Source organism: Lactuca saligna, chromosome 8, assembly GCF_052625555.1.
Source record: "Lactuca saligna cultivar CGN05327 chromosome 8, ASM5262555v1, whole genome shotgun sequence".
Taxonomy (NCBI): Eukaryota; Viridiplantae; Streptophyta; class Magnoliopsida; order Asterales; family Asteraceae; genus Lactuca; species Lactuca saligna.
Window position 1 is genome coordinate 24918409 of NC_136424.1, and position 24700 is coordinate 24943108.

The window sequence follows — 24700 nt, forward strand, 5'->3', positions numbered from 1 at the left end:
CCTTGAGGCCATAAACTCCTAATTGGAGTACTTCTAGACCTTAAACTCTTCCAAGGACTTAGCCACTAAGTTAGAACAATTCTAGAAAGCATCTAGGACTTCAAAACACACCAAACACACATGTTTGGGAGTTTACGGCCGTAAACTCAATAGTTTACAACCGTAAACTCCATGTGTGATGGTTTATAGAGAGTAAACTCTCATATGGGGTCCTTTGGAAACCCTAAACACAAGTACCCTGTCCCACAATGGCTTAGATGCAATCCTTATCGCTTAAAATACTTATATAAAGTGTTTATATGCCTAGGATGTCTTAAACATTATCAATTAGTCAATTATGTCTATTTGAGTGCATATATGTGTGATTATATGTTCATTAGGATCGTAGTGTGTTCACAAGTTCTCGCTTGACACCTAGCAATCCGATACCGTTCATTTCATCCCAATCACCAACTACAAGTGAGTTCATACCCCTAATCAATGTTTTAAATGATTTTAAATGCTTTAAATGGGGGGAATACAAGTAGAAACAAACATGTTATTAAATCATTGTTATGTATTTTATAACTGTGTTTGTGATTTAACGAATTTCACATACTACAAAATGTGATGCAAGAAATGGTTTTAAATCTTAAAAATGTATTGTTATCAATTGTTTCACCTTTGAAATGTATATCAAAAATGACATCAAGTCATTGTAAATTTTGGTTTCAAAACCCCTAAGGTGTCTTATAAAACCATCTTTCATTATTAAACTAAACTATGCATGTACACTTATGTTCTCATATACGTATTGATGTTATAATTTACAGTTTTCATTTAGTTTCTCACACCCTTGAGTAGTAAGAGTGTATAAACCTACTTAAACAACCAATTACCTTCCAGCAAATTATCATAGGGATAATTTGGAGATATCAAACATAATTCCTATTACAAGGAATCACACAAGAGTCAGTTCATTCATGAGTCTATACCAATACATTACCTGATACATGAGTACCTTTACATTTGATTACATGATACATGAGTACGTTTACATATACTTACATGATACATAAATACGCGTACATGAACACATTACATGAGTACCTTTACGTAGATACACTTAATTATATTCATTAACATGAATACTTGTATCTCGAATTGTGAGGATGATTTATTAGTACTTTCTGTTTAAATCTTCCTGCATATCCCTAGTACCTCGGGATATCTAGACAGACCCTATCCCTAGTATCTCGGGATACCTAGATGGGCCTCTATCCCACAGTACCTCGGGATATACGTACGGGACTAACCATTCCGGAACCCATCTGTTAGCAACAGTGGGTGATGAACATCTACGGATGCCTTCGGTTATTATTTATATTAGGAATTAGTTACGGAACTAACCATTCCTCCATCTCCTGTTGCAACAGGAGATGAGATGAGAATCTTCAGATGATCATTAGGTTAACGTTTTTATGGGATTAACCCTCCCTCCACCCTGCTACTGCTACAGAGGGTGAGTGGACAATCTTCGGATGTTCATCGGGTATACCTTTCGCTTCGGCGATGTCGTGGTAATCCTGGTCACCCAGGGTTAACACTTACATGATTATATTTTTCCTATTTACTTTATTTTGTGATTCTTTCACATAAACGATGAGTTAGACTAAGTACTTCAGTACTAAAAAATAGAAAGGAAAACTATCATTTTACTTACAAAACATTCGGGTCTTGGTAGAAGACTACACTTCGTACGTACAGAACATTCGGGTGTTGTTAGAAGACTACATTTCATACTTATAGAAAATAAGGGTTTTTCTAGGGTTTTCATACGTACATCAACATCTTCATTTAACGATTTACATGGCCTTTATATCAGATTTTCACAAACAAGGCAATGACACTTATATACTTATGAATTCACCAGCTTTAAAGCTGATACTCTCTTTCAAAATAACTTGTATTCTCAGGTCATCAGTAGACAGGTACGGAGGCCAGGTTTTTGAGAAGACGGAGCAGACAAGTCTCGTCTTTTATTTTGATTGTATACTTTTGGTGTCTTACTACAATGAAAGAAACACACATGTATTAAAACTTTACTTATAATGCAATGGATGATGTTGTTGTTTGTTTATTATATTACACTGTTGTGATACTGTACATGACGTCCTCCACCCCTGAACGTTTCCGCCGTTTGTGGTTTTGGGGTGTGACATATTGTCCGTTGAAAAAAGAAGTTGTATGACAATAATTTTTGTTTCTTAATTTGAAGATGCATATTTTTTTTTATCTGTGATCAAAATTCCTTTTGAATTTTGAATATGTGTTATTATTCTATGGTATTATTTCTTATATAACTACTATTTGGAGTATATATTTAGAAGGGTATATTAATTGTCAATAATTACTTCTCAAATGGTGTTCTTTTTATCAAAAACATGTTTATATATGTGTTTTTTTATAAAAACATGTTTGTATACATTTCTCTATAAAGTGTGTTTGAATACAAATGCATTTATTATAAAATAGGTGTTTATTATATATATATATATATATATATATATATATATATATATATATATATATATATATATATATATATATATATATATATATACAAACACTTATTTAGGTGCGTATAAATATGTTTTTATATAATATATTTATAATAAAATAGATGGTAGTATACATTTTTTTTAAATAATGGATTTGTATATATATTTATGTACTTAATAAATACCTATTTTTATAAATAGGTATTTCGTATACAAAAATTTTTTTAAAAAATATTATATAGAAAATATAAGATTTTTTATATGAAAATATTTTTTTTATAAATATGCTTTTATGAAGAAAAAACATATTCAATTTTTTTTTGAGAAAAAAACTTGTAGAAAAAACTAAAGTTATGATGAATTCAAAACAAAATTTTGAAATCTCGACCAACAAGGTAAATTTTGGACCAAATTTGTAAAAAATTTAAAATCTTGTCCAAAAGTGTAAATTTTATACCAAATTGTAATAAAAATTGAAATCTGGGCAAAAAGTGAATTTTTGAAAGTTGGATGATCTGTTGACCGTGTAAAATGGTTAAATTAAATACGATTACTGGTTTTTGAGACTTAATTGAATAAAAAAAATATAATGATTAAATCGATTATGAAACCAATATGTAAGGATTTTTCTACAGTTTTCCCAAAATTATATGATATTGTCACTTAATTTTCTAGAAAGCATTATGCATGTGCATAAGATATACCATCTTTCGTATTTAATTTTTTAAGTGTCACGTCAGTTTTTTCCCCTCTCCTTTCACTCACCTAAACGTAGAAAATTATCACATTTCACTATCTTTTATTATTATTATTTTTAAATATATTTTATATAGCTATTATATTTATTTTTGTAGGAAATTAAAAACCATAAGTTTTAATATATTTATTATAATTTTCTGTTAGATATATAATTTAATAAATATTAAAAAAAAACTGATTAATCACACAAGGAGAAAGAGTGAGGAATACTTCGCTCACCTTTTTCCCGCACCCTTGAAACCACAATGGTGGTATAGTGTTCCAGTGCGAGGAAAAGCATCTTTCAATCATTTTCCGTGATATACCCTTGTGCGTAAATGTTGTGGTATGATGATTCTTTTGATGGATATAATCACCGTTAAGATCACCGACCATTATACAATAGTGGAACCAAGTGTCGACTGAAAGTATCATATATTTTCATGAAAAATAAACACAATTCACAACATCTCATATGTTTCATATTCATATCTTATTATGCATAAATAGCGAGTCCCATATTTTGGACATGTTTTTATAAATTCTCATTAGAAGTGCATTTATGTAATAGCATCCCACATGTCTATAAAGCTTCAAAGCTAACTTTATTGCAACTCAATACGTGATCATGTCAACAACAAAGTAATGAGAAATCAACACAATATGTGGTTTTCATTTTTTATTTTGGAAGGTGTATATTTTATTCAAGCTATTAAATGAATTTTGATCTATGTTATGTTTCTATAACGAGACTTTGTGTTAAACTCATTATTAGTTTTCCAAACGGATAACGTCGTTAGTGACGCCTTATAAACTTTTTTGAACTAGTGTAAAAGCTTCCCGAGGTGATTTTTTTTAATTGGTGTAAAAGCTCATTATTATTATTATTATTGTAACATCCCAACATTCATGTCCAAAAATTTCATTTTTAACTATTAAGTATACTATAGTTATTAAAACCATTCCATCAAAACATAAGTCATAGTATTCCAAACAACAATTCACAGTATCATATCAAAACACCAAAGTAAACATCACAGGATAAACTTCATGGTGTGTGCAATGTAGTCATCTCAAACTCTTCTCTTTGCAACTGAAAGTACCTGAAACCAAAACTGTAAATCGTAAGCATAAAGTTTAGTGAGTTCCTCATACTACCATATACTATACACATAATCACATATATTGGGCCCCCGCCCCTTCATCGGGCCCCGCCCGACATCGGATAATGTCCGACATCAGGCCTCGCTCAAGCATCGAGCCCCGCTCAGTATACACATATGTTTCTCCTAGGCCCTGCCTCTCACTGGGCATCGCCCGCTATACACATACAAACAATAACATATAACCATGCTACCACATAAAGAATCATACATAATACTATATGTTCCAATCCTAAGGCCTCACCTATCATGGGCCCCGCCCTTATTCTGCTACTGATGAGATATGAAACCCCATTCACACTCAACTAGCGATGAGATATGGGACCCCGCCAACACTCACCTCCCTACCAGGCACATACAAGTATCACAAAGACAACAAGTATAACTAAACATGCATACATTCATCGGGTACCACCCTTCATCGAACCGTAATTCGGAATCATACATATAGACATTCATCGGTCCCCGCCCGGCATCAGACCGCAATCCGAAAAGCATACAGACATTCCTCGGGCATCGCCTGGAATCGGACCATAATCCGGAAACATACAAATATAGACACTTGCAAGAATCACGAAGACAACAAGCATACCAACATTCCTCGGGCACTGTCCGACATCGGGTCGTAACCCGGAAACACATAACATAAATACGGGTTGGCATTAATGCCTTTGACCCGTTCAAACAGGAGGAAACTCACCTCGCGAAGCTAAATCTCACGGATAATCCTTTGGCTGCTAGCTGGTAGATCCCTGAACTGCTGATCTCTTGGCTCCCCGAGCTAAACTAGTTAAGTTCGGGATTCTCATAACTTAACCATAAGTCCTCACTAGAGTAAAAGACCATTATACCCCTCACATACTCTTGTTTTATAACGAACTCTACTCAACTCTTGGCCCAAAAAGATAAACACTCATATAGGGCCTAATATATATGGCCCAATTTCAGTTGGGCTCATCCTTTCACATGGGCCTCAACCTAAGGCCCAATAATGCTTCTCTAGTCCAAAGGTTTAATTCTAGATGGCCCAAAGCTAAGAATTCCAATGAATGGCCCAAAATAAGGCCCACTTGTGTGAAACCCACTCTGATTGAGTATGCGGGGCGTACTTAGCTGTACGTAGCGCGTACTGAGTTCGAAACCTATACGTTGTGCGTACCAGCTTGTATGCCCAACGTACTCCTCTGTTAAGCTCTTTTGCTATTAAGTACTTAATGCTTCAAACCAAGGGACCAAATCATAGATCTTAACTCCACTTAACGTCTAAACTCATAAAGTCGCTGACTTGGTGACTTTGTATGCCCCATATAAGCACAATTTCCAAAAACAGTATTTTACTTCTATGAAAATGGTCCTAACTATTGCATGAACCTATTAAGACCTTCAAGAGGGTAAATTTCCTGCCTTTCGGACTCAAATAGCACTAAGGGTGGCAATCCTAAGCCTAGAAACTGATTTGGAACCATAAAGCTCCATTCTTGGGACCAAAAAGGTCCAAAACCCGAATACAAGAGATCTAAGAGAAAAAACATCAAGTTCAGAACTTTATACCTTATATGACTGCCAAATGTTGATAAAATTCTGGATCTATACTCCTTTGCTCCTTTGATGATGCTTCAACAACGGTCAACTCCCTTCAAGGTACCAAAATTCACTCCAAAATGATATTCTAAGCTCAAAGCACACCAACAAGGGATTAGGGTTTCGTAGTAGCTTCTTTAGGGTGAAAGTGAGGATGATCATTGAGGTATAATGTTCCTTTTATAGTGTCAAACCCTAAAATTAGGGTTTTGTTCTGAATGGAGTACGCCCCGCGTACCTCTTAGTACGCCCGACATACTCACAAACCACCTGCGACCAAATGACCTTGTACGATGGGCGTACCCATCTAAACACGTGCATGCGTTCCATGCATGCATGGGACTGCCTTGCCATAAATCTTCATTAGGGACTAAAATTGTCAATAACTCCAAAGTGTCATAACTTCCTCATCCGAGGTCCGTTTCCAACAAACCTTATATCCACAAAAAAGTGGCCAGAATCCCTACACTCCCAGCAACCCACCCAAGCCTTAAAACCTTCCGAATAAAACCCAAAACTCATAAAAGGCCGAGACGTCCGTTTACAATCCTACCCTTGGCCACTGAAGACACAAATGAATACTTGGGTCACTCATGCCATGACTCCCACCTCCGAACTGGACCAAATATTTCTTTTCCCCAAGGCCCTAAACCATATGGCAATGATAATTGGGTCGCAGCCCCGAGCAGCGAAACACTTTCAAAATCGGACGTTACAATTATTTTCTAGGTGCTTAAAGTCATGTAATTTGATCATATAACTTAAAATTACCGGTAGTCAACTATTTTAGAGATGAGCACCACATAATATACTATTTTAGAGGTGATATTTGCCATGCAATATAACTACTTTAAACGCGAACAAATTTGGAACCAAACCCCTCCGTGAACGTAACGTCTCATTTTTCAAACCTAATTTTTCGTTCTATAAATAGAGTATACTATCAAATCTATTCATAAGTATAATATAAAACCCAACTGTATAACAATGTAAAAATATAGTTTCCAATGGTAATATAAAAGCATTTTTTGTTTAACCGCTATAACTCATAGTTTTTCAAAATAAAGCAATATTGTAAAATCAACGGAAATATAATTTATAAATCAACAACGATGTGTGTGCAGTAAATTCAAGTAGGGCCCTTCATTATGACAACATAACTACCTACAAAACACTCAATGCATAAATGTAAGCACGAAGCTTATTGAGTTCCCCAAAATATGATATATCACAATACATATACAATGCATACAAATAATGGCTCACTACCATTCATCATTCCACCGATAACATGTGTATATGGACTCACGACCTATCATCGTTCAGTCGTCAACACGATTTTGTAGGCTCGTGACCTGTCGTCGTTCTACCATCAGCTCCTCATACAGACATATAAACAACCCATATAAATAAACAACCATTATACATAAGATTATATAGTCTACACATACAAATAATGACCTTCAACATAAAGTTGGTGTCTCCCTTTAGCCTTCATCATATGTTGGAACGCCCCTTGGCCTTCAAAATAATGTTGGTCTTCCCCTTTATCCTTCAACATAAAGCTAGACCGTCCCTTGGCCTTCAACATAAAGTTGGTTCATCCAGAGTATCTTGACATTCAACACATAGTTGGATCGTCATCAACTCTCAATCATATAGTATGTTGGCATATAACAGACAGAAAAATACATAATACAACACCAACAAACAATCAACTAAGCCAATATAGTTACTTAACAACATACTACAATATATATATATATATATATATATATATATATATATATATATATATATAGGGAAAAGTGAATATGTGGCTGTCATGTATATAATGTTAGGTATATAACCATGAAAATTGACTTTATTTTGATTAAAAAGCACAATATTCTTTCATTGTTAAGTTCTTCTTATTGATTTTGAACTCATATTATTATTTATTTCATGATTCATCCTCAATATCTATGTATTTCGACTGTGTTGTTGTATTAGACCTCTACTTGACATCATAACTTCCACCGAATCCTACTTTATGTATATTTGCATGGTTCTTTCATCGGTTATAGAAAGTGGTTTATTGAGTTTTTGAATGAACACATTTAGTTTTTCACTAGAGTTTTCTATATTAAATTTTAATATAGAGACCTACAAGTAGTTGGTAAAATATTCTTATACACTTTTTGTAGTGCAAATTTAACCTTATATAACTACAAAAAATATATATGTACAAAGTCTATCATAAGCTTTATGTAGTTTTTTATGGTTCTATACCTAATATTAGATACATAACAACTACATATTATCCAAGATATATATATATATATATATATATATATATATATATATATATATACACACACACACATAGACACCACAATCTAGATATATCATATACACCCATTTTAATTGTTTGGAATGGTAGAACTTAGTTCTTATATACAAACACTAGACTTAGATGTTGTTTGTTCTTTCAAAAAACCACTTCAGACCTCTTTTTGTTGTGTGGCGCAGCACACACGCAATACTTGCCCTCTCGTAGTAGTATGTAGATATTAAAAAAACTAACATGTTTCTTATTAAAGGTTGCAGCCATTTGGTCCACATCTTCTATTGCAGAAGTGGTCCTCAGACTTCATGTATTTTTCTTTTCCGAAAAACAAACAACACTTTAATGTTAAATAGTAATCCACCGATCCTTATGTATCGACTTCAACCAAGGCGATCCAATCCCCATAATATAAACTCATATTCATCAAAAATCATTTTTAGCTTCTTTTTTTTTTTGTTCTCAACACAAATCACTTCCTAAGCAATCATTTTTTTTTAACTTTTAGCATCCATACCCACAACGCATAATAGTTCCTACAAAATAATCCCTTTAAAAAATCGATGGAGGTTGATAACCTTCTTGCATACTTTTATCTAACCCTGCCTCACTCGTTCCAAACATACACAAAACTTGACAACCTTTAATGCATATTTTTTGGCCCTCCTACATTGGAAAACACTAACTACAATTCCAAATTCATCCTCACTTGTACTATAACTTATTTAAGGTGTTGTTTGTTTATTCCAGTGGTAAATATTTGAAGTCTGCATACCACATATGTAGACCTCTACAATATATGAGGTGGACTAAATGTTTGTGGTCTGAAAAAAGAAGTTTTTTTAACATCTACAAGCTGTTAAAACAAACTAAAACATAAATAATTGTTTTTTAAATTAAAAAAAACTTTATTCAATAGTTTTATAACTTTATTATAAGTAGTTAACAAATCTATATCAAATTTTATGTATTATTGTATAAAAATGAAAATAAAATGGTACAAATTAACAAATATAGCTGATATAAACCAAAAAAATTGGTCGTTATCACACCCCCAAACCAAGGAGGGCGGAAACGTCCGGGGGTGCAGGACTTCATGTAAAGTATCACAACGAGTATAATAGTGCTCAAAGTACAAACAACCAACATATATATATATATATATATATATATATATATATATATATATATATATATATATATATATATATATATAATTGAAAAAGTTACATTATAGTATGAGTTTACATGTTTCTAAATCAATTACATTATGTTGACAAAAATACAATGTTTGACGCCTTAGCATTCCATCCTCAAAATCCGTTGTTTACCTGTTTTACTGATTCCCTGATAATACAAGTAGTTTTGAAAAGGTGTCAACAATTAAGTTGGTGAGTTCATAAGCTTTTTGTATGAAATGTTGAAATTTCTCCTTGTAAATGTAATATTTGTTCAAGAAAATCCAATATTTTCCCTTTTCAAAATGTATTGTAGTCTTAAATGACAAGACTAATAGTGTACTAGTATTTTTCCATGTAAAATTGTAAATCGTGCAAGTTTAAATCGACATAAACTTGTTAGTTTAAATAGAAATCCCGTAAATCTTATGATTGTTAATACCCCATGTGAGTTATTATAACCATACTATGACTTAGTTGGTCTTGTATACGACGTTCTTCAGGTGTCGGAATGTTAATGACATTTGTCATCCCAGACCTGCGGTCTAGGTGTTGCATGCAACTAAAGTGTGGGTTTGTCAAACCCAATATAGATGCATACACAACTATCACATTCTCCCTACAAGAGATTCTGGTTATAATTAAAGGACTTTTGTTGCGCTACTTGGAAGTAACGTGAAACGAATGTCTCATAAATTTATTCATTAACAAATTTACGTAGTGTGAAAATGAAAACCACTTTTTGTAGAAATATATTCTTTCGTAATGTATATGCAACATAAACTATACCTATTATAGTTTATTCAAATGTTACAGATGTGTAGTATTCATTTTGTGTTAGTAGAATATATAGCAAGACAATACTATGTTTATCGTGCCTCGTAATGCATTAATTGTAATAAAAAGGAGTTCTTACAATTTAGTGAATATTTTTCTGTAATATAATTATATCCCAACAGAAAACGCATGCAAAATACAAAGCCATCTAAGATTTACACTTTTCTCAACATGTTACAAAATGTTAATAAAGTTGTAATTTGTAAATTCGTTTTTACCGTTTCTGCACTGATTTATAAAAATCACAGAAAAATCATACGATATCGAAAACTAGATCCGTAAACCATGAGAGTTTAGAAAATATGTCTAGTTTGCTCACAAATTTTATTATGATTTTTAGAAACCCCTAACTGGTGTGAAAATGTCCATAATCACAGACAGGTCTTAATTCATAGCTACAGTGATAGGCAGTTTTGTAAAAATCACCATAAATTGTAGAAAAATCGTGTGGACATGTGTAAGTAGTCATTTTAAAGGTATAAACCCGAACTATTTTCACCTAATACAGTTTTGAAAACTAAAAAGTTTAAGATGTTAAAAACAGTTCGTGAATAGACATTAACTTTTCTGTTGAAAGCTGATGTTTGAGTTTAGTTATGTTGTTGGTGTTTTAACTTGTATCCCCCCCCCCCCCCTAAAACTTGAAGAAAACATGAAAATATGGGGCATGAACTCACATTGTGTGGTTTTAGTAGGTGGATGATGAGGAAAGGAAGTGTTCAACTCAATAACACTTTAGGAGATGCTTGAAGATTCGAAGATCTAACACAAATATGATGATGTTTGTGTAAGATATCCATGATTTAAGTAGAAAGAAAGAGAAATAATCATGTGGGGAGTGATATTACTTACTAGGAGTAGATGAAGAACTTGTAATCAACCTTGAATTTTCGAGATTAGAGAGGGATAGTGAGAGAGAATGCGTTTTTGCTTCTTGGTGGAGTGTGAGTGAAATGGGAGGAGAGATAAGGATTTTTCTATCCTTGGATCAAGGTGCTTGACTGGAAAGAGTGGGAAAAGGACTATGGAATGTCCAGGTATGGTGTAATAGTGGCTGGGGATGGGCATGGAGTGGGTATGGGAGGTAACTTGTGTCCTTGCCCAAAGGATAAGTCAACACTCCACCTAAATAACTTACCCGCTATATTTTAATTTTAGATAATGATTACCCTCAAAATGTGATTAGATTATGGAAATATGGGGTCTTATATGACAAAATATAAGTTTGGGCAAAAATCTCGCGTTAAAATCATGAAAAACGGGCTTAAAACGCGAAAATGGTTGAAAACCGGAAAAAATCAGCGAAATTGCGAAGATCCGGACGAAGGACCGAGGTTCGGTCCTTGGAATGCTTAGAACTGAGAGGAGGGTTCGGTTGCTGGAGAAGAACCGAGAAAAGGGTTCAGTCCTTGGCAGTCTCGCGTGCGGCTTGGGGAGGAGGGAAGGCAAATGTGGGGGAAAGAAGCGAAGGCGAGGCTCAATCCTGACATGTTCGACTCTAACAAGTTCGGCTCTGTGGTCTCGCTTCTCAGGAGTTTCGGTTCCGAGGGCTATCTTCGGTTCTTAAGGCTACCTTCGGTTCCTTGGGGTTTCGCTTCTTAGGGTTTCGGCCCTAAGAAGGTTCGGCCCTAAAGGGCTGATTTTCGTGTTAACTCCCCGTTTTGCGTAGTTTTTGGCTAAGTTAAGGGTCAGAATTACCCCAAATCTTTATAAAAAGTTGAGGGAGGTTATGAGAGAGACTTAGGAGAGATTTGGGAGAGAGAGAGAGAGATTGATAAAGAAAGATTGAGAGAGACTTTGTCTGTGACCTTTTTGGATGTTTAGCTTTGCAACACAAGGTTCGTACACCCCGTTAAGCTTCGTTATGATGGTTATATGCCCCTGAGGGGTATGAAATAACGTTTCATCAAATAGTTTCAACACTTATCCCAATTAGGGTTTAAAATTTCTTAACGAATGAACTTTCCAAGTGATAACTTCTTATTAAAATAGTGAGTAGTATAATAGTAACATAGTGTAAGCCCTGATATACAAGGGTTATATGAGCTGACCGATCTGACCTGTTGACTTTATTTGACTTTGACTTGATCGGAAATTGACGGTTATCACAGTCGCAAAGTTATACCTAAAAATTGTAGTTAGGGGTTATAAAATTTAACACATGAAATGGGTGGAAATAAACTTTGATTTTAAAATGAAAATCTTCAAAATTTTCATTTACTTCTATTCAATTAAATCAATTAGAACTTACCATAAATATTTTTCTCAAGAAATGTATAATATTAAATTAAATATATTTTTTTTTATAAAATTTGGTACAAAAAAATATAAGATAATATTAGAACTATTTCCATTTGATACAAATAATATAAGACAATATTAGAATTATTTTCATACATATATAAGCAGCTACAACGACCATTATCATAATTAAATCTTTATTTATAAATTTGTCACACAAGTTATGGTTGTGCTATTAAACTTTTTCTTAAAGCAGTGTAAATTTTTTTTTTCAGAATTGTTTATCATATATAAATTTAGAATAAATCAAAGTTTTAATATATATATATATATATATATATATATATATATAAACGCACACACACACACTAGAAGATGTATGAAGAAGTTAGAATATTTTAATCCACATCTGAGCCAAAAAGAGGCCACACAAACCTTTTTAAGTATGCGGTCTTCTAAAAAAACAAACAGTTTGTAAGAGCTAGTGTCTACATGTGGTATGCACGGTGCGGGCAAAAGAATCCAAAAAGATCTACAAACAAAAAACCAACATCACTTAAGTGTTTAACACTTACTATCTAATTGTGTAACATTTTTTTTGAATGAATGGTTTGCTTAACTTGTAATTTGCAAGTTTAAGCATTTAGACTACAAAAAACACAAGAGACCTTTAATAAGATTATATTTTATTTTTCGTTAAACATGATATCTTAAACAACGTCTGCTTTGAAAATAAATTACACCGTTATAATCCTTAGAATGTTTTTACTAAATAGAGCTGATGTAAAATCCTAATTGTTTCTAAACAAAATATCTTTCTATAGGTTTTGTAAAATTGTAAGGATTTCACACATTATTTAAAAAAAGAAAAACAAAATAAAATTATATCATTACTTTAAGACTACTTATAGTAAATACGACGTTACATGATAAAGGATGATGTACTGTTTTTTACCACCATGAATACCATATTCTAAATAAGATATAAAACAACAAAAAATGTCAAACTCGACACATACATGTCATTTCTCATTTCTCCTATTTTTTTCGCACTCTCTTTTCTCCATTGTTATAGTAAAATTAACACCACTCATTTTTCAATGTAAATAATTATATAAGGTAATAACCACACTCTCTCCTACCATATAGACGTCATATAGATGTCATGTCAGTTTAAATGCATAAAGTGTAGTTCTTTATCACACATGATCCTTTGGTGTGTGTGTTTATATATATATATATATATATATATATATATATATATATATATATATATATATATATATATAGAGAGAGAGAGAGAGAGAGAGAGAGAGATAAACTAGTATTAGTAGCGCACAATCAAATTATATTCAAAACCACAGGGTGAAGCAAACTACACTTTACCCGAACTTTTAATTCTAATATTATGGTAAATCCTAGATGAAGCCTAAATGTAGTTAAGGTCTCCATGATAAAATTGACTCCCCTCTCCCTATCTAAAATGAATACTTCGCAAAAATAACATGTGTTCAGTAAAAATAGTTAGTAGCGGGAAGCGGATAACTTCTAACTGGTAGCGTTTTGTTAAACGCTACATAAAATAGTATTTAAAATTTGAATGTTTTATTTAAATTAAATATTAGAAACTTGTAGTATGATATGAGGCTTTTCTATTTAAAATGAAGTGTTCTCTTAAACGATAGAAGTTCCGAACCTTCAAAAATATATAACACTTGTTTGTTGCTTTGAAATATCTGTATTATCTTCTATCTATTTATGTGAAATCGTAACCGCAACGTATATTCCGAATCACTAGGGCAATTTCTAAAAGCTCCTCGGCATTCGCCCTTCACCACCTCTATATGTCTCTGAGTTGCTTTCGTCTACACGCCATTCTGACAATTCGCTACATTTCCCATCGTCTCAACCTCTCTCACTCCAATTCCAGGTATTGCTATCTTCAATCCACAGAACAGGTCTTGCCTCTTTCATATATGCTAGCTACAATGCATGTACAGGAAGTTATATCTACGTTGCTGATTTTATGTTTCTTTTTGCTAATTTTTAGGGTTCGTTGTAGTAAGAGGAACATGAGTCAAGCTGAAATGGTAAAAATGGTTAATGGTTCCAACTGCTGTTCGTCTAAGGTAGTCATCAATGATCCCAAGTTGCTTCATCAGAAAAAAACAGCTATTCGCCTTGCAGGACCCTCGAAATTCCAGGTTTATTACTCGAGACCCTGTCGATATTTGGGGCTTTTTATTATACTTGTTGCGTTAATCATGAGTTGTCACCGGTTTTCTTGATCTTTATTCTTCTACTGAAATGCTGATGCATGCAAGCCGTTTTTCCCTTTCTAGATTTAAATCATTTAATGCTTATTGATCTAACTTTTTGCAATTATTTCATTGTTTAAACTGTAGGTTATTGCAGATTTTGACAACACATTGACAAAGTTTTGGGTTGATGGATTTAAAGGACACTGTAAGTTTGTGATTTATTAAAAAATTTGAATGAGTAAACACTGTAACACATTCTTTATTGTTATTATGTGTTTGCTGTGCAATTAAACTATTGTCTAATTGCAATTGTAGCTAGTCACGCCCTCCTGCAACAGGAGAATCCTGAGTACAATGCAAAGAGAGATGAGTTATTCAACTACTATCACCCTTTAGAATTTGACCCTGAAATTCCAATTGATGAAAAAACAAAGCTCATGGAAGAGTGGTATCTACATTTCCATTTCTAAGTACTTCAAGATAAATATAACAAAATACTAAAGCTAAACCGTTCTTTTATAACTCAATGTAGGTGGGGTAAGACCCATAGTCTCCTTATTGAAGGTGGCCTTACATATGATGCAATAAGAAACTCTGTAGCTGGTGCCATGATTGCTTTCAGAGAAGGTGTGGTTGAGCTTTTTGAGTTTTTAGAGGCAAGTTTTGACATTTTCTTTCCCATCTTAGCATAATTTGAAGGGTTTCCTTAATAGTAAAGTAATCTCAATTCTTTTAAATCTGCAGGAGAGGGATGTCCCAATTCTTATATTTTCTGCAGGTCTAGCAGATATCATTGAGGAGGTAAGTTAACCAATTAGCAAAAAGCTAATCTTTACATATAGAGCTAATGCTTCCAGTTTATAACTATGATAATTTCAATTTCATCAGGTTCTTCGTCAGAAACTTCATAGAACTTTCAAAAATGTTAAGATTGTATCAAACCGGATGAAATTTGATGAGAATGGTAACCTAGTTTCTTTTACAGGTATATTCTTGAATCATGGTTTAAATAATACAATTGAATTGGTTTTGTTTCTTGAAAAGTATGAAACTTTATGGTTGTTTCAGGGAAGCTGATTCATAGTTTAAATAAGAATGAGCATGCTCTTGATATGGCTGCTTCTTTACATGATCACTTGGGTGAAATCGATGATCATGTGATTGATAGCGCCTCTGTGAAAAAGAGAACCAATGTGCTTCTTCTTGGTGATCACATGGGAGACTTGAGAATGTCTGATGGTTTGAACTATGAAACTCGCATTTCTGTTGGATTTTTGTAAGTTTTAAAACAAACATGATTTTGATTTCCACATGTGCACTTTAAAGTTTGAATGAGTAATTCATTGGTTGTGTTGGCTTTTTGCAGGAATAATAACATTGAGAACTCTCTTGATAACTACCGGAAAGGCTTTGACATTGTTTACCTAGTGAGTGTGAATATTCTGTCTCTTGTGAAAATTGAAATATATATTCTTTTTCTTTTGGATAGGTTTTAAGTTAAATATAAAGGTGTTTATCCATATAAAAATGTTGGTTTGTGCAGGATGATGCACCAATGTCGGGGGTGGTGAAGTTGGTCTCAGAACTATTTTCTTCTGCTAGTGATTAAACTTTATGGAAATGGATTCTATGAAAAGAAGCATATGGTGTTGTATTTCTGAGATTTTCTCATTATTCTAGCATTCCTTTGGTTCTATACTTGTCTTTGTTGCCTTCTTTTAGGGGGGATGTGTAGTTTCACTCCCTTCTAATCATTGTGGATAAACCGCTTAGCAATTAATTTTATTTTGGATCATGGTTTCATGAAGTTTGGACAATATAGTAAGATTATGGGACAACCTTAAATTGTGTTTCACATGACGATTTTACAACAATGGGGTAATAATGTGTATGCAGTCGTACACTTGGGTCTCCGTCCTAGGGTAAAGAGATTGCTTCTATAGTTGATGTTAAAGATATGAAACTGAGTTCTCTCAAATGAAGAGTTGAAATCAATCAATAAACATTAATTTTCATTTAATTCTTTATTTTCTGCAGTTGATATTATTCATCAATTTGATACCAGAGTCGAAATCATGGTAGCATTCAGTGGTTGGTGTCGTAGGAACCAATGAATTTTAATTTCCAAACCCAAGTGATAGATTTTGAATGGATGTCATTTTAGGCATTCAGACGCTCTAAACTCTAATCATCATCATGCGTTTATGTGGTGGATACCGTCATCCTTAACACCTCCTTTTGAAACTTTTCTTCAGGTGTAGAACTCATTCATTATTTGACTCACAAATTGATGTGCCACTGTGGAAAAGAGAACCAATGTGCTATTTCTTGGTGATCATGGTCTAATTTCAACCACATCTAATTCTCACTTACAAATGGAGTTGAATGTGACGGATGCAATATTTGCAATTGGAGGCAAAAAACGAAACTACAAATCCTTTAATAGGAAACAAAAACAACATTCTAAGTTGCTAGTGGCTTAAACTTATTATTAGAAACTAGAAACATGATACCTATGGTAAAAATTCAATACCCTTGGCTTATGTATTTTCTACATAAAAGAGTACGATAGTGAAATCTACAACAGTAACATATGAATCTAAAACTTCACACTACCAACACTTGCGTCAAAATTGTGATCTAACAACATTCTAACTACAACAATACTTCGCAATAGCAAGACACATAAAGAAAAAAAATATTAAAAAAAGGTGCATATGCATTACATCAACATTGATACCTTTAAAAAAATGGCCTCATTTCCTCCTGTTCTTGCTTTTAGTAACTCTCACCATCCTCCTTCCAGATTTATCACCACCACCAGACCCTAACGAAAAGCTTCCTCCACCAGCATTAAACTCTACACTCGATGACTGGAATGGATTCTGAGGCGGCACTTGGTTTGGCTGGCCACCAAACTGGAAAGGAGCCGCCACTTGTGGTGGGGCTGGGGTGGCTGAACCGAACATGAACCCTGGTGATGCAGCCACAGGAGCCGCTTGACCAAATGGTGAAACAGAAACAGGACTTGGACTAGGAGTCTGCATAGAATCCTCCGCCATGCTGTCTTCCATACTCATTTGATCATTATTATTATTATTCGCAAAAACAGGAGTTGGGTTTCCAAAAACTGTGGAGGGGGTTGTGAAAGACGGCTTGGTGGGACCAGATGTAGTGAATGAAAACATGGAAGATCCTGTTGATGCGGTTGTATTAGATGATGCACCAAATGTGATAGGTGGAGTTGTGGCTGCAGATGATGCCCCAAATGAGAATACTGAAGAGTTTGGGGGTTGCCAAGAAGAACCAAATATGCTAGTGGTGGAGGTGGACCCACTAGTGGAATTACCGGATTTGCCCTCTGAAGAACTAATGCCAAAAGCAGGAGCAGAAGATCCAAATAAAGAACTGCTTGAAGAAAACTGGAAGGGAACAGCCTGAGTAACAGGAGTAGATGTCGGTGTGTTTGACTGAGAACCACTGGCAGCAGTAAAGAAAGACCCCTGCGATGGAGCAGTGGTGGTGGAAGTGGCAGCTGGAGAACTGAAACCAAAGAAAGCACCACCATTTGTGGTGGTGGCGGTGGTGGAAGTAGCTGCCGGAGAACTGAAGCCAAAGAGAGTACTGCCACTAGTGGTGGTGGTGGTGGAGGTAGCAGCCGGAGCACTGAAGCCAAAGAGAGCACCACCACTTGTGGTAGTGGTGGTGGAAGTGACTGCTGGAGAACTGAAGCCAAAGAGCGCGCCAGCATTTGATGTACTGGTGGTGGAGGTGGTGGAAGTAGCTGCCGAAGAACCAAAGCCAAAGAGAGCACTGCCACTAGTGGTGGTGGTGGTGGTGGAAGTAGCAGCCGGAGAACTGAAGCCAAAGAGAGCACCGCCACTTGTGGCGGCGGTGGTGGTGGAAGCGGCTGCCGGAGAGCTGAAGCCGAAGAGAGCACCACCATTTGTTGTGGTGGTGGCAGTGGCGGTGGAAGTAGCTGTCGGAGAACTGAAGCCAAAGAGACCACCACCACCACTTGGGGTGGTGGCAAAAACCGAGCTGCTTACGGTGGACTTTGGTTCCTTTTCAGTTATAGCATCAGCCTTCCCAGTTTCTGCCAAAGAAGTTGGTTTAGAAGACCCGAAACTGAAGGCTGGTGGTGGTAAAGATGTAGTAGAGAAGACACTACTAGTGGCTATGGAAGTACTGGCGGGGGTAATATTGGAAGAGCTATTATTGAAAACTGAATTTGCATCTGCACCAGAAGCTGGAAAAGGAGTTGATGAAGAAAATATAGGAGAGCTTGAATCAGGTGTCATGGTCGGAGTGGGACCACTTGAGTCCTTCGCTGCTGAGCTGGCAAATGAGAACATAGCACTCGTTGATGAAGCTGCAGGAATATTTTCCAGCTTTTGATCATTTCCATTTTCATCCTTGTTGGTGACCTTAACTTGATCATTCTTTGTGTCCAAATTAAATACACTGCAATAAAACATATTTTCCAACTTCGGTTTCAGTAATAAGCAGAGAGCAAAAAAAAAAAAAAAGTAAATAAAAGAATCTTCTTACCTGGTCGAATCAGGTGCTTTTGGTTTGGATTCTGAAAGCTCGCTACCAGAAAACTGAAATGGTGACACATTTTCAGTAGGGGTAGCCTTGTCTTTTTGTGTGGTGAAAGTTGATGGAGGTGAGGTTGGGAATTTAAATCCTGTTTCTTGCTCAATAACATTCCCACTAAGAAATCCATCAGTTTTTGGAAATGGTGTAGCTTTTTCAGATTCTTTCAACTCAACTTTCTCTGAAGTTTTTGCAACCAGAGTTACTTCAGCCACCACCGGAGTTGCTGCTACCGGTGCCGGAGTTTTAAAGACTTCCAGCGGTGTTGGAGGTTCAATGATGTCAGCAGAAACAGGTTTGTTTGCTACTAAACTTGTCTCTGGTTTACTGTTTTCAACAACAGGTGGAATGGACACATGCCCATTAACATTGATGTCATCATCATCGTCATCAAGCTCCCATGTATCCTTCATGAGATAAGCACAAGTCAATATAGCTGCTGAAATATAACTAAAAATAGCAAGATAACAACAAATAAACACGACATACCTCAGGAGCACTCATCTGAAAAGCTCGCCTCTTTTGAGGAGGTTCAGGTGGAAGAATCGAAGTTGAATCGTCAACTGTAACAATCTGTGAACTTTCTTTTATAGAAACTTCCAAATCACCATTAACAGGTGTCAACATGTTAAAAGGAACAGGGAACTTTCTTTCACCATTTTCTTCAACTTTTTCTTTGCCTCGAGAGGTTGACTTACTAGTTGACTCATGCTGAAACTCTGATTTCTGAGTGTCATGAGAGGTCGGGAGAAATTTAGGTAAATCCACTTTCTCCAAGCTTCTAAGAGCCTGACCATGGAGCATATTTGATGTCAGTTTAGTGGGTGATTTTGGAGTCAATCTTTCAAGTTGTTGGAATATTTTTGTAGCTGTTTGAGTTGACTTTGCTGGAACAGATCCATGGGTTGACCCGTGGATAGCAGTGTCTCCATTTTCTTCAGGTTTGTTCTCTAAAAGCATTGGTTGTTGAAAAGTAGTGTATCCAAGTTCTCTTTTCTCTCTTGACTGTAATAAAAGATTAGGTTTTTGTCGTGTTCTACGAAGTGGGCCCCCAGATCCAAAATCATCTTCTAAAACAGAACTCCTACGTTTTAGAGACTGAGAAGATGTTGAGATGATTTCCTGGAAATTATGTAACATAAAAGATTCTACTTCAGTAAAAAAAAAAAAAACTAAGGAGTAAGTTTGATAGATGTAAGTAAATTAAGCAAATGCAAACCTTTTGGTTAAAATTAAAAGGGCTATTGGTATATGGTGTCCTAGCCATGCTGTACATTGCTGATCTGCCTCTTGATCTTGGTGTCAAGAAACCGTTTTCAAGACCCTTGAAATTGTTTGCAGTTTTTGGAGTAATTGATGTTTTTTGAAGGCTTGTAAGGCTGGTTAATCCAAGTGGTGATGGAGCTAGCTTTGTAGGCCTGGATCCCATGTAAGACTTTGCCACCTCAGCAGGTGAAGGAGTCTCCTCTTCAAGAACCTGAAGATAATATAATAACGTATTATACATAAAAATCACACATAGAAGAAAAAAAAAACAAACATGAAAATATTACTCACTTTTGAACTGACAAAGGGAGTTGAAATAGCAGCATGGAAGTTATCCCTGTTGTCTCCATGTTTTTTCATTGAGCCACTTGTTGATGCTTCAAGCCTTAAAAAGGGAGAAGGTGAAGTTTGAGGCTTTGCTCCATTTATTTCTACAACATTATCAGGTGACTCGGTGGTTCTTGAATGCAGCAATGTTGTCAAGTGCTGGATTTCAGATCTGTAGCAGTATGTAACATCAGTGTGCCATTTTTGTTCATTTAACAATATGGAATAACTTTCTTCTTCTTTTTTGGCTTTGAAAGAGAATGTTGCAAATTCAATTAAGAGTACAAAATGGAAAAGTTTAAAATTCTTATGCAACCAAGAAAGTTGATTCTCATGCAACAAAAAGTAATTTATGCAAAATTCAAAACACCAAGTATTTTCCCTCTACTTCAAACATGATGAGAAACAGATATCAACAGATAATGAAATTAAAGGAAAACAGGAAGAATTAGGGAAGAAGAAGATGATATCATTGAATCTAACGAAATGAATTACAAACTGTGATATTGAATGAAGTAATAACCTCAAACAATCCCAGGGAATCTCCCTCTCTCTCTAGCTAAATGCTAAGAGTCAATAATCTTTCCACAATACTAATCGATACCCTGAAATGAAAATGCCTCCCCTCTCTTTACTCTTCTCTTTCTCCTAACTAACTCTTTAGCCACTTTCCAGATTTGCCCCTGCGGTCCTTCTAAAAAACTCTTGCCATATCATTGTGTTGTTTGTGTGTTGCTTTAGTAATTCTAATTTCTTATCAAAACACACAAAAGTACAACCTTGGAATTGCATGAGATATGATTACAACGAAATATTTTTACCTTAAAAGCAAGTTTTTTGGTTAAAGTGGGAATCAAAGCAACCTCTCCATAAATGCCGTGAAATCATATTGCAGCTTATTGACAAAATGAGCATACCCCAATATGTAATATGATGTAAAGATAAAAAGTTACCACTAAAGCGTAAAAAATAGCAATGTAGGATTGTACTCAGAGAAAGACCAACCTAGTAAAGGTTTTTTGTTTCAACATTTGCTCAAGCTCTGATATCCCAGTGGCAGCAGAATTCATGTCTTCATCAGTGCTAGCTTTTGATACTCCAATAGAATTCTTCAGTTCAAGAAATCAAAAGTGCATCGGGGTTACAAAAGTTTCAAACAAAATGGTTGGATAAAAGGCTTAAGACAATGATATAAGAGATTGTGTAGTTCATTATTTCAAGTAAAGGGCATCTGAATTCGACTCATAAGAGAAAGCAGCTCAGATTAGAAACAATATACAGAGAATCAGGACAAAACCAGCAACATAAGTCATGAAGAAATAGTGAAATACCATACAACCCAACAAAAAGAAATGTATTATTTTGCTTTCTGACTAATATTTGCAAAATTCAAGAAAGTTCTTGATTTAAATGTAATATGTGAAAGCTAAAGGAAGTTTTGGGCCTTAGACTTGAGCAAAAAATTAAGATGGTATTAGTACAGTTATTGAAACCAGCATACCACATGTGAAGCAAACAGATAAAGAACTTACATTTCTCCCTACATCCTGAGAAACATTTTGTGGTTCTTCACTAATCCCTGTCAACATAAGAACTTTTGTAAGGAACATGTACCTCATAAACTAGAATTTGTCTGTAGCGGAACTCTTAAAGTTTAAGGTTTCAAATTCACACATGCACAACAATTATCTTTTCCACATCAGGGCAAAAAATTGAAATGTTCAAGAATATTTATTCCATCCATATCACAAGCATTTTATTCCAAGCAACACAAAAACGGTTTCTCACCTATGTGCATATGACCAAGAGGAGTTTACTCTCTCATAGATCCGACTCACAATTCTAAGCTAGGTGTCATCCTTTCCATTTACTATTGAGCTAGTACAAATACATGAGATCATAAGCTCAGTCTCCCACATATAAATGTCATATTTGCTTGTTTTGAGCTTCATGACTCTCTTTCACTGATGAACTTGTAAACATGCTTTGGAAGCAAAGTTCCATGACTACTGCCTAATTTAGAGTTCCAACCTAAAGCTCTTAGATATCTCAATTCACATAATTTGAATGACTGTAAGACCTCGTGAAGTTGGAACTGCATATTCGTAGGAAACCAATAAATTTTAGTGTTGTCATTCAAAGATGTCAATTATACATTTACATATGACTAAAATATTGCATATTCATGATGTCATTTCAACTTCATAATAGTTAAACTCAGGAAAGTCATATTTCATCAACATTGAAAACCCAATGTTGCACATAAATAATGCCTAGCCTATATCAAGTTTTTGTAGATAAAGACTTATAAACTACACATCCACACTAATGAGAAACATTGGACAAAATTCACTGTCATGATAATATATCCTTTTATAACCCCAAAATGTCTCAACCTAAAGACTCAATTTTCTCAAGGTACAAATTAAATGAGTAAAAACTATCAATAAACCCTAATTTGACTGATTAGGGATAGATAAGTGGCTTTCTGCAGCCATATTGAAGAAAAGCTTAGGCAGTTGAAACATGCAGAAAAAAGAATTTGGCCAACAGAAACCAAGCATTTATGAAAGATAAGACCAACAGTGTAACAAGAGATAAGCATCTTTCGACCGCTAAATTAAAACCCCCGTGCAATTCAAAAATGCAGAAACAAGATTTCAACAAGAAAAAACTAAATAATAATTGCAATGCCTGTGATGTCGTAAAATGAATGCCTTTTTACAGCCAAAGGAAAAAACTAATCTAATGAAAAAGAACGCAGCAATCATCCAATAGAAAACAGAAAAACCTAATACATAGCACACCAACTTTGATACCCTACAATAGCCATAAGATATAGCATTTGGATACAGCCAAATAAACCCTAATTAAGCTGACACAGGCATGAAATTATTAAAATTTTATTCGATTGAGAGAAAAAGCGTTGAACCTGGCAGCCCTTGTAAAGATAGGGGAGGAAGACGCTTGCGGAAAACGCCGAAGAGCTTATGAACCCCGGCATAGATGAGTCTGGAAGCAGGGTCCACAAGCTTCGTAAATAGGCCAGGATTGTTGTTCCTGAGTGCCGTAGGAGGTCTATCATACGGCGTCGCCGGAGTACTACGCCGGTAAGGCCTCTTACGGAACTTTCCTCCGGCTCCGCTGCTTTCATAGGGAGCCCTTCCGTCGCCCGCCGTCGCCATAGGAGAGGCTGTAGCTGTTGAAGAGATTAATTGCGTAGAGGTTGAGAGAGAAAAGAGAAAGAGAATGAAGTTGAAATTAGGGTTTTTATTCGTGCACAAATGAGGCTTATGATTTATTAAATTTTTTTTAGACAAAATGACAGGTCCCTGTGCTTGGCAAATTTACTAGCTTGGTCGATATAAGAAATTTATTACAAATATAATCCATAAGTTTGAATGGCCCATCTTTCTTTCTTTCTTTTAATTGTTGTAATTAAATAAAAGAAAATGGGTTTATCTCTCTCTCTCTCTCTATATATATATATATATATATATATATATATATATATATATATATATATATATATATATATATATATATATATATATATATATATATATATATATATATACACACAGAGAGTGTTAGGTCATATGTGGATTGACATCCGAATGTAGGAACCAATGACATTTTAGAA

At 34.8% G+C, this 24700-nt stretch overlaps 2 protein-coding genes across 4 annotated transcripts; one reads left to right on the top strand and one right to left on the bottom strand.

The window, feature by feature from the left end:
* The first annotated feature begins 14316 nt into the window (after positions 1–14316).
* Positions 14317–16672, top strand: LOC145013319 (5'-nucleotidase / magnesium ion binding protein). Its single transcript, XM_078972119.1, has 10 exons — positions 14317–14534; positions 14655–14808; positions 15010–15070; positions 15181–15313; positions 15398–15521; positions 15610–15666; positions 15754–15850; positions 15934–16141; positions 16232–16292; positions 16409–16672. The coding sequence occupies exons 1-10, from the start codon at positions 14449–14451 to the stop codon at positions 16472–16474; spliced, it is 1047 nt and encodes a 348-aa protein (XP_078828245.1). The 5' UTR covers positions 14317–14448; the 3' UTR covers positions 16475–16672.
* A 712-nt stretch (positions 16673–17384) lies between these two features.
* LOC145008333 (uncharacterized) lies at positions 17385–24335 on the bottom strand. 3 transcript variants are annotated; one of them, XM_078966950.1, is made up of 8 exons: positions 23990–24335; positions 22590–22636; positions 22063–22166; positions 21022–21229; positions 20684–20941; positions 19954–20586; positions 19417–19871; positions 17385–19329 (listed from the first exon to the last, which is right to left on the bottom strand). In XM_078966950.1, exons 1-8 carry the CDS (start codon positions 24240–24242, stop codon positions 17622–17624), a joined length of 3666 nt encoding a protein of 1221 aa, XP_078823076.1. In that variant the 5' UTR covers positions 24243–24335; the 3' UTR covers positions 17385–17621. The 3 variants fall into 3 exon arrangements, with proteins under 3 accessions (XP_078823076.1, XP_078823077.1, XP_078823078.1); XM_078966951.1 differs by lacking the exon at positions 23990–24335 and adding an exon at positions 22846–23096; XM_078966952.1 differs by lacking the exons at positions 22063–22166; positions 22590–22636; positions 23990–24335 and adding an exon at positions 21581–21859.
* Between the last annotated feature and the right edge of the window lie 365 nt (positions 24336–24700).

What these genes read in the sequence shown, in the direction of transcription:
- LOC145013319 (XM_078972119.1), top strand. Translation starts at nt 14,449, where the DNA reads ATGTCTCTGAGTTGCTTTCGTCTACACGCCATTCTGACAATTCGCTAC. An exon ending in TAACCTAGTTTCTTTTACAG is followed by an intron (nt 15,851 to 15,933) that starts GTATATTCTTGA and finishes TGGTTGTTTCAG; the next exon opens with GGAAGCTGATTCATAGTTTA. An exon ending in GCTTTGACATTGTTTACCTA is followed by an intron (nt 16,293 to 16,408) that starts GTGAGTGTGAAT and finishes TGGTTTGTGCAG; the next exon opens with GATGATGCACCAATGTCGGG.
- LOC145008333 (XM_078966950.1), bottom strand. Translation starts at nt 24,242, where the DNA reads ATGGCGACGGCGGGCGACGGAAGGGCTCCCTATGAAAGCAGCGGAGCC. An exon ending in TTCAGATGAGTGCTCCTGAG is followed by an intron (nt 19,872 to 19,953) that starts GTATGTCGTGTT and finishes TATCTCATGAAG; the next exon opens with GATACATGGGAGCTTGATGA. An exon ending in AAAGCACCTGATTCGACCAG is followed by an intron (nt 19,330 to 19,416) that starts GTAAGAAGATTC and finishes GTTTTATTGCAG; the next exon opens with TGTATTTAATTTGGACACAA.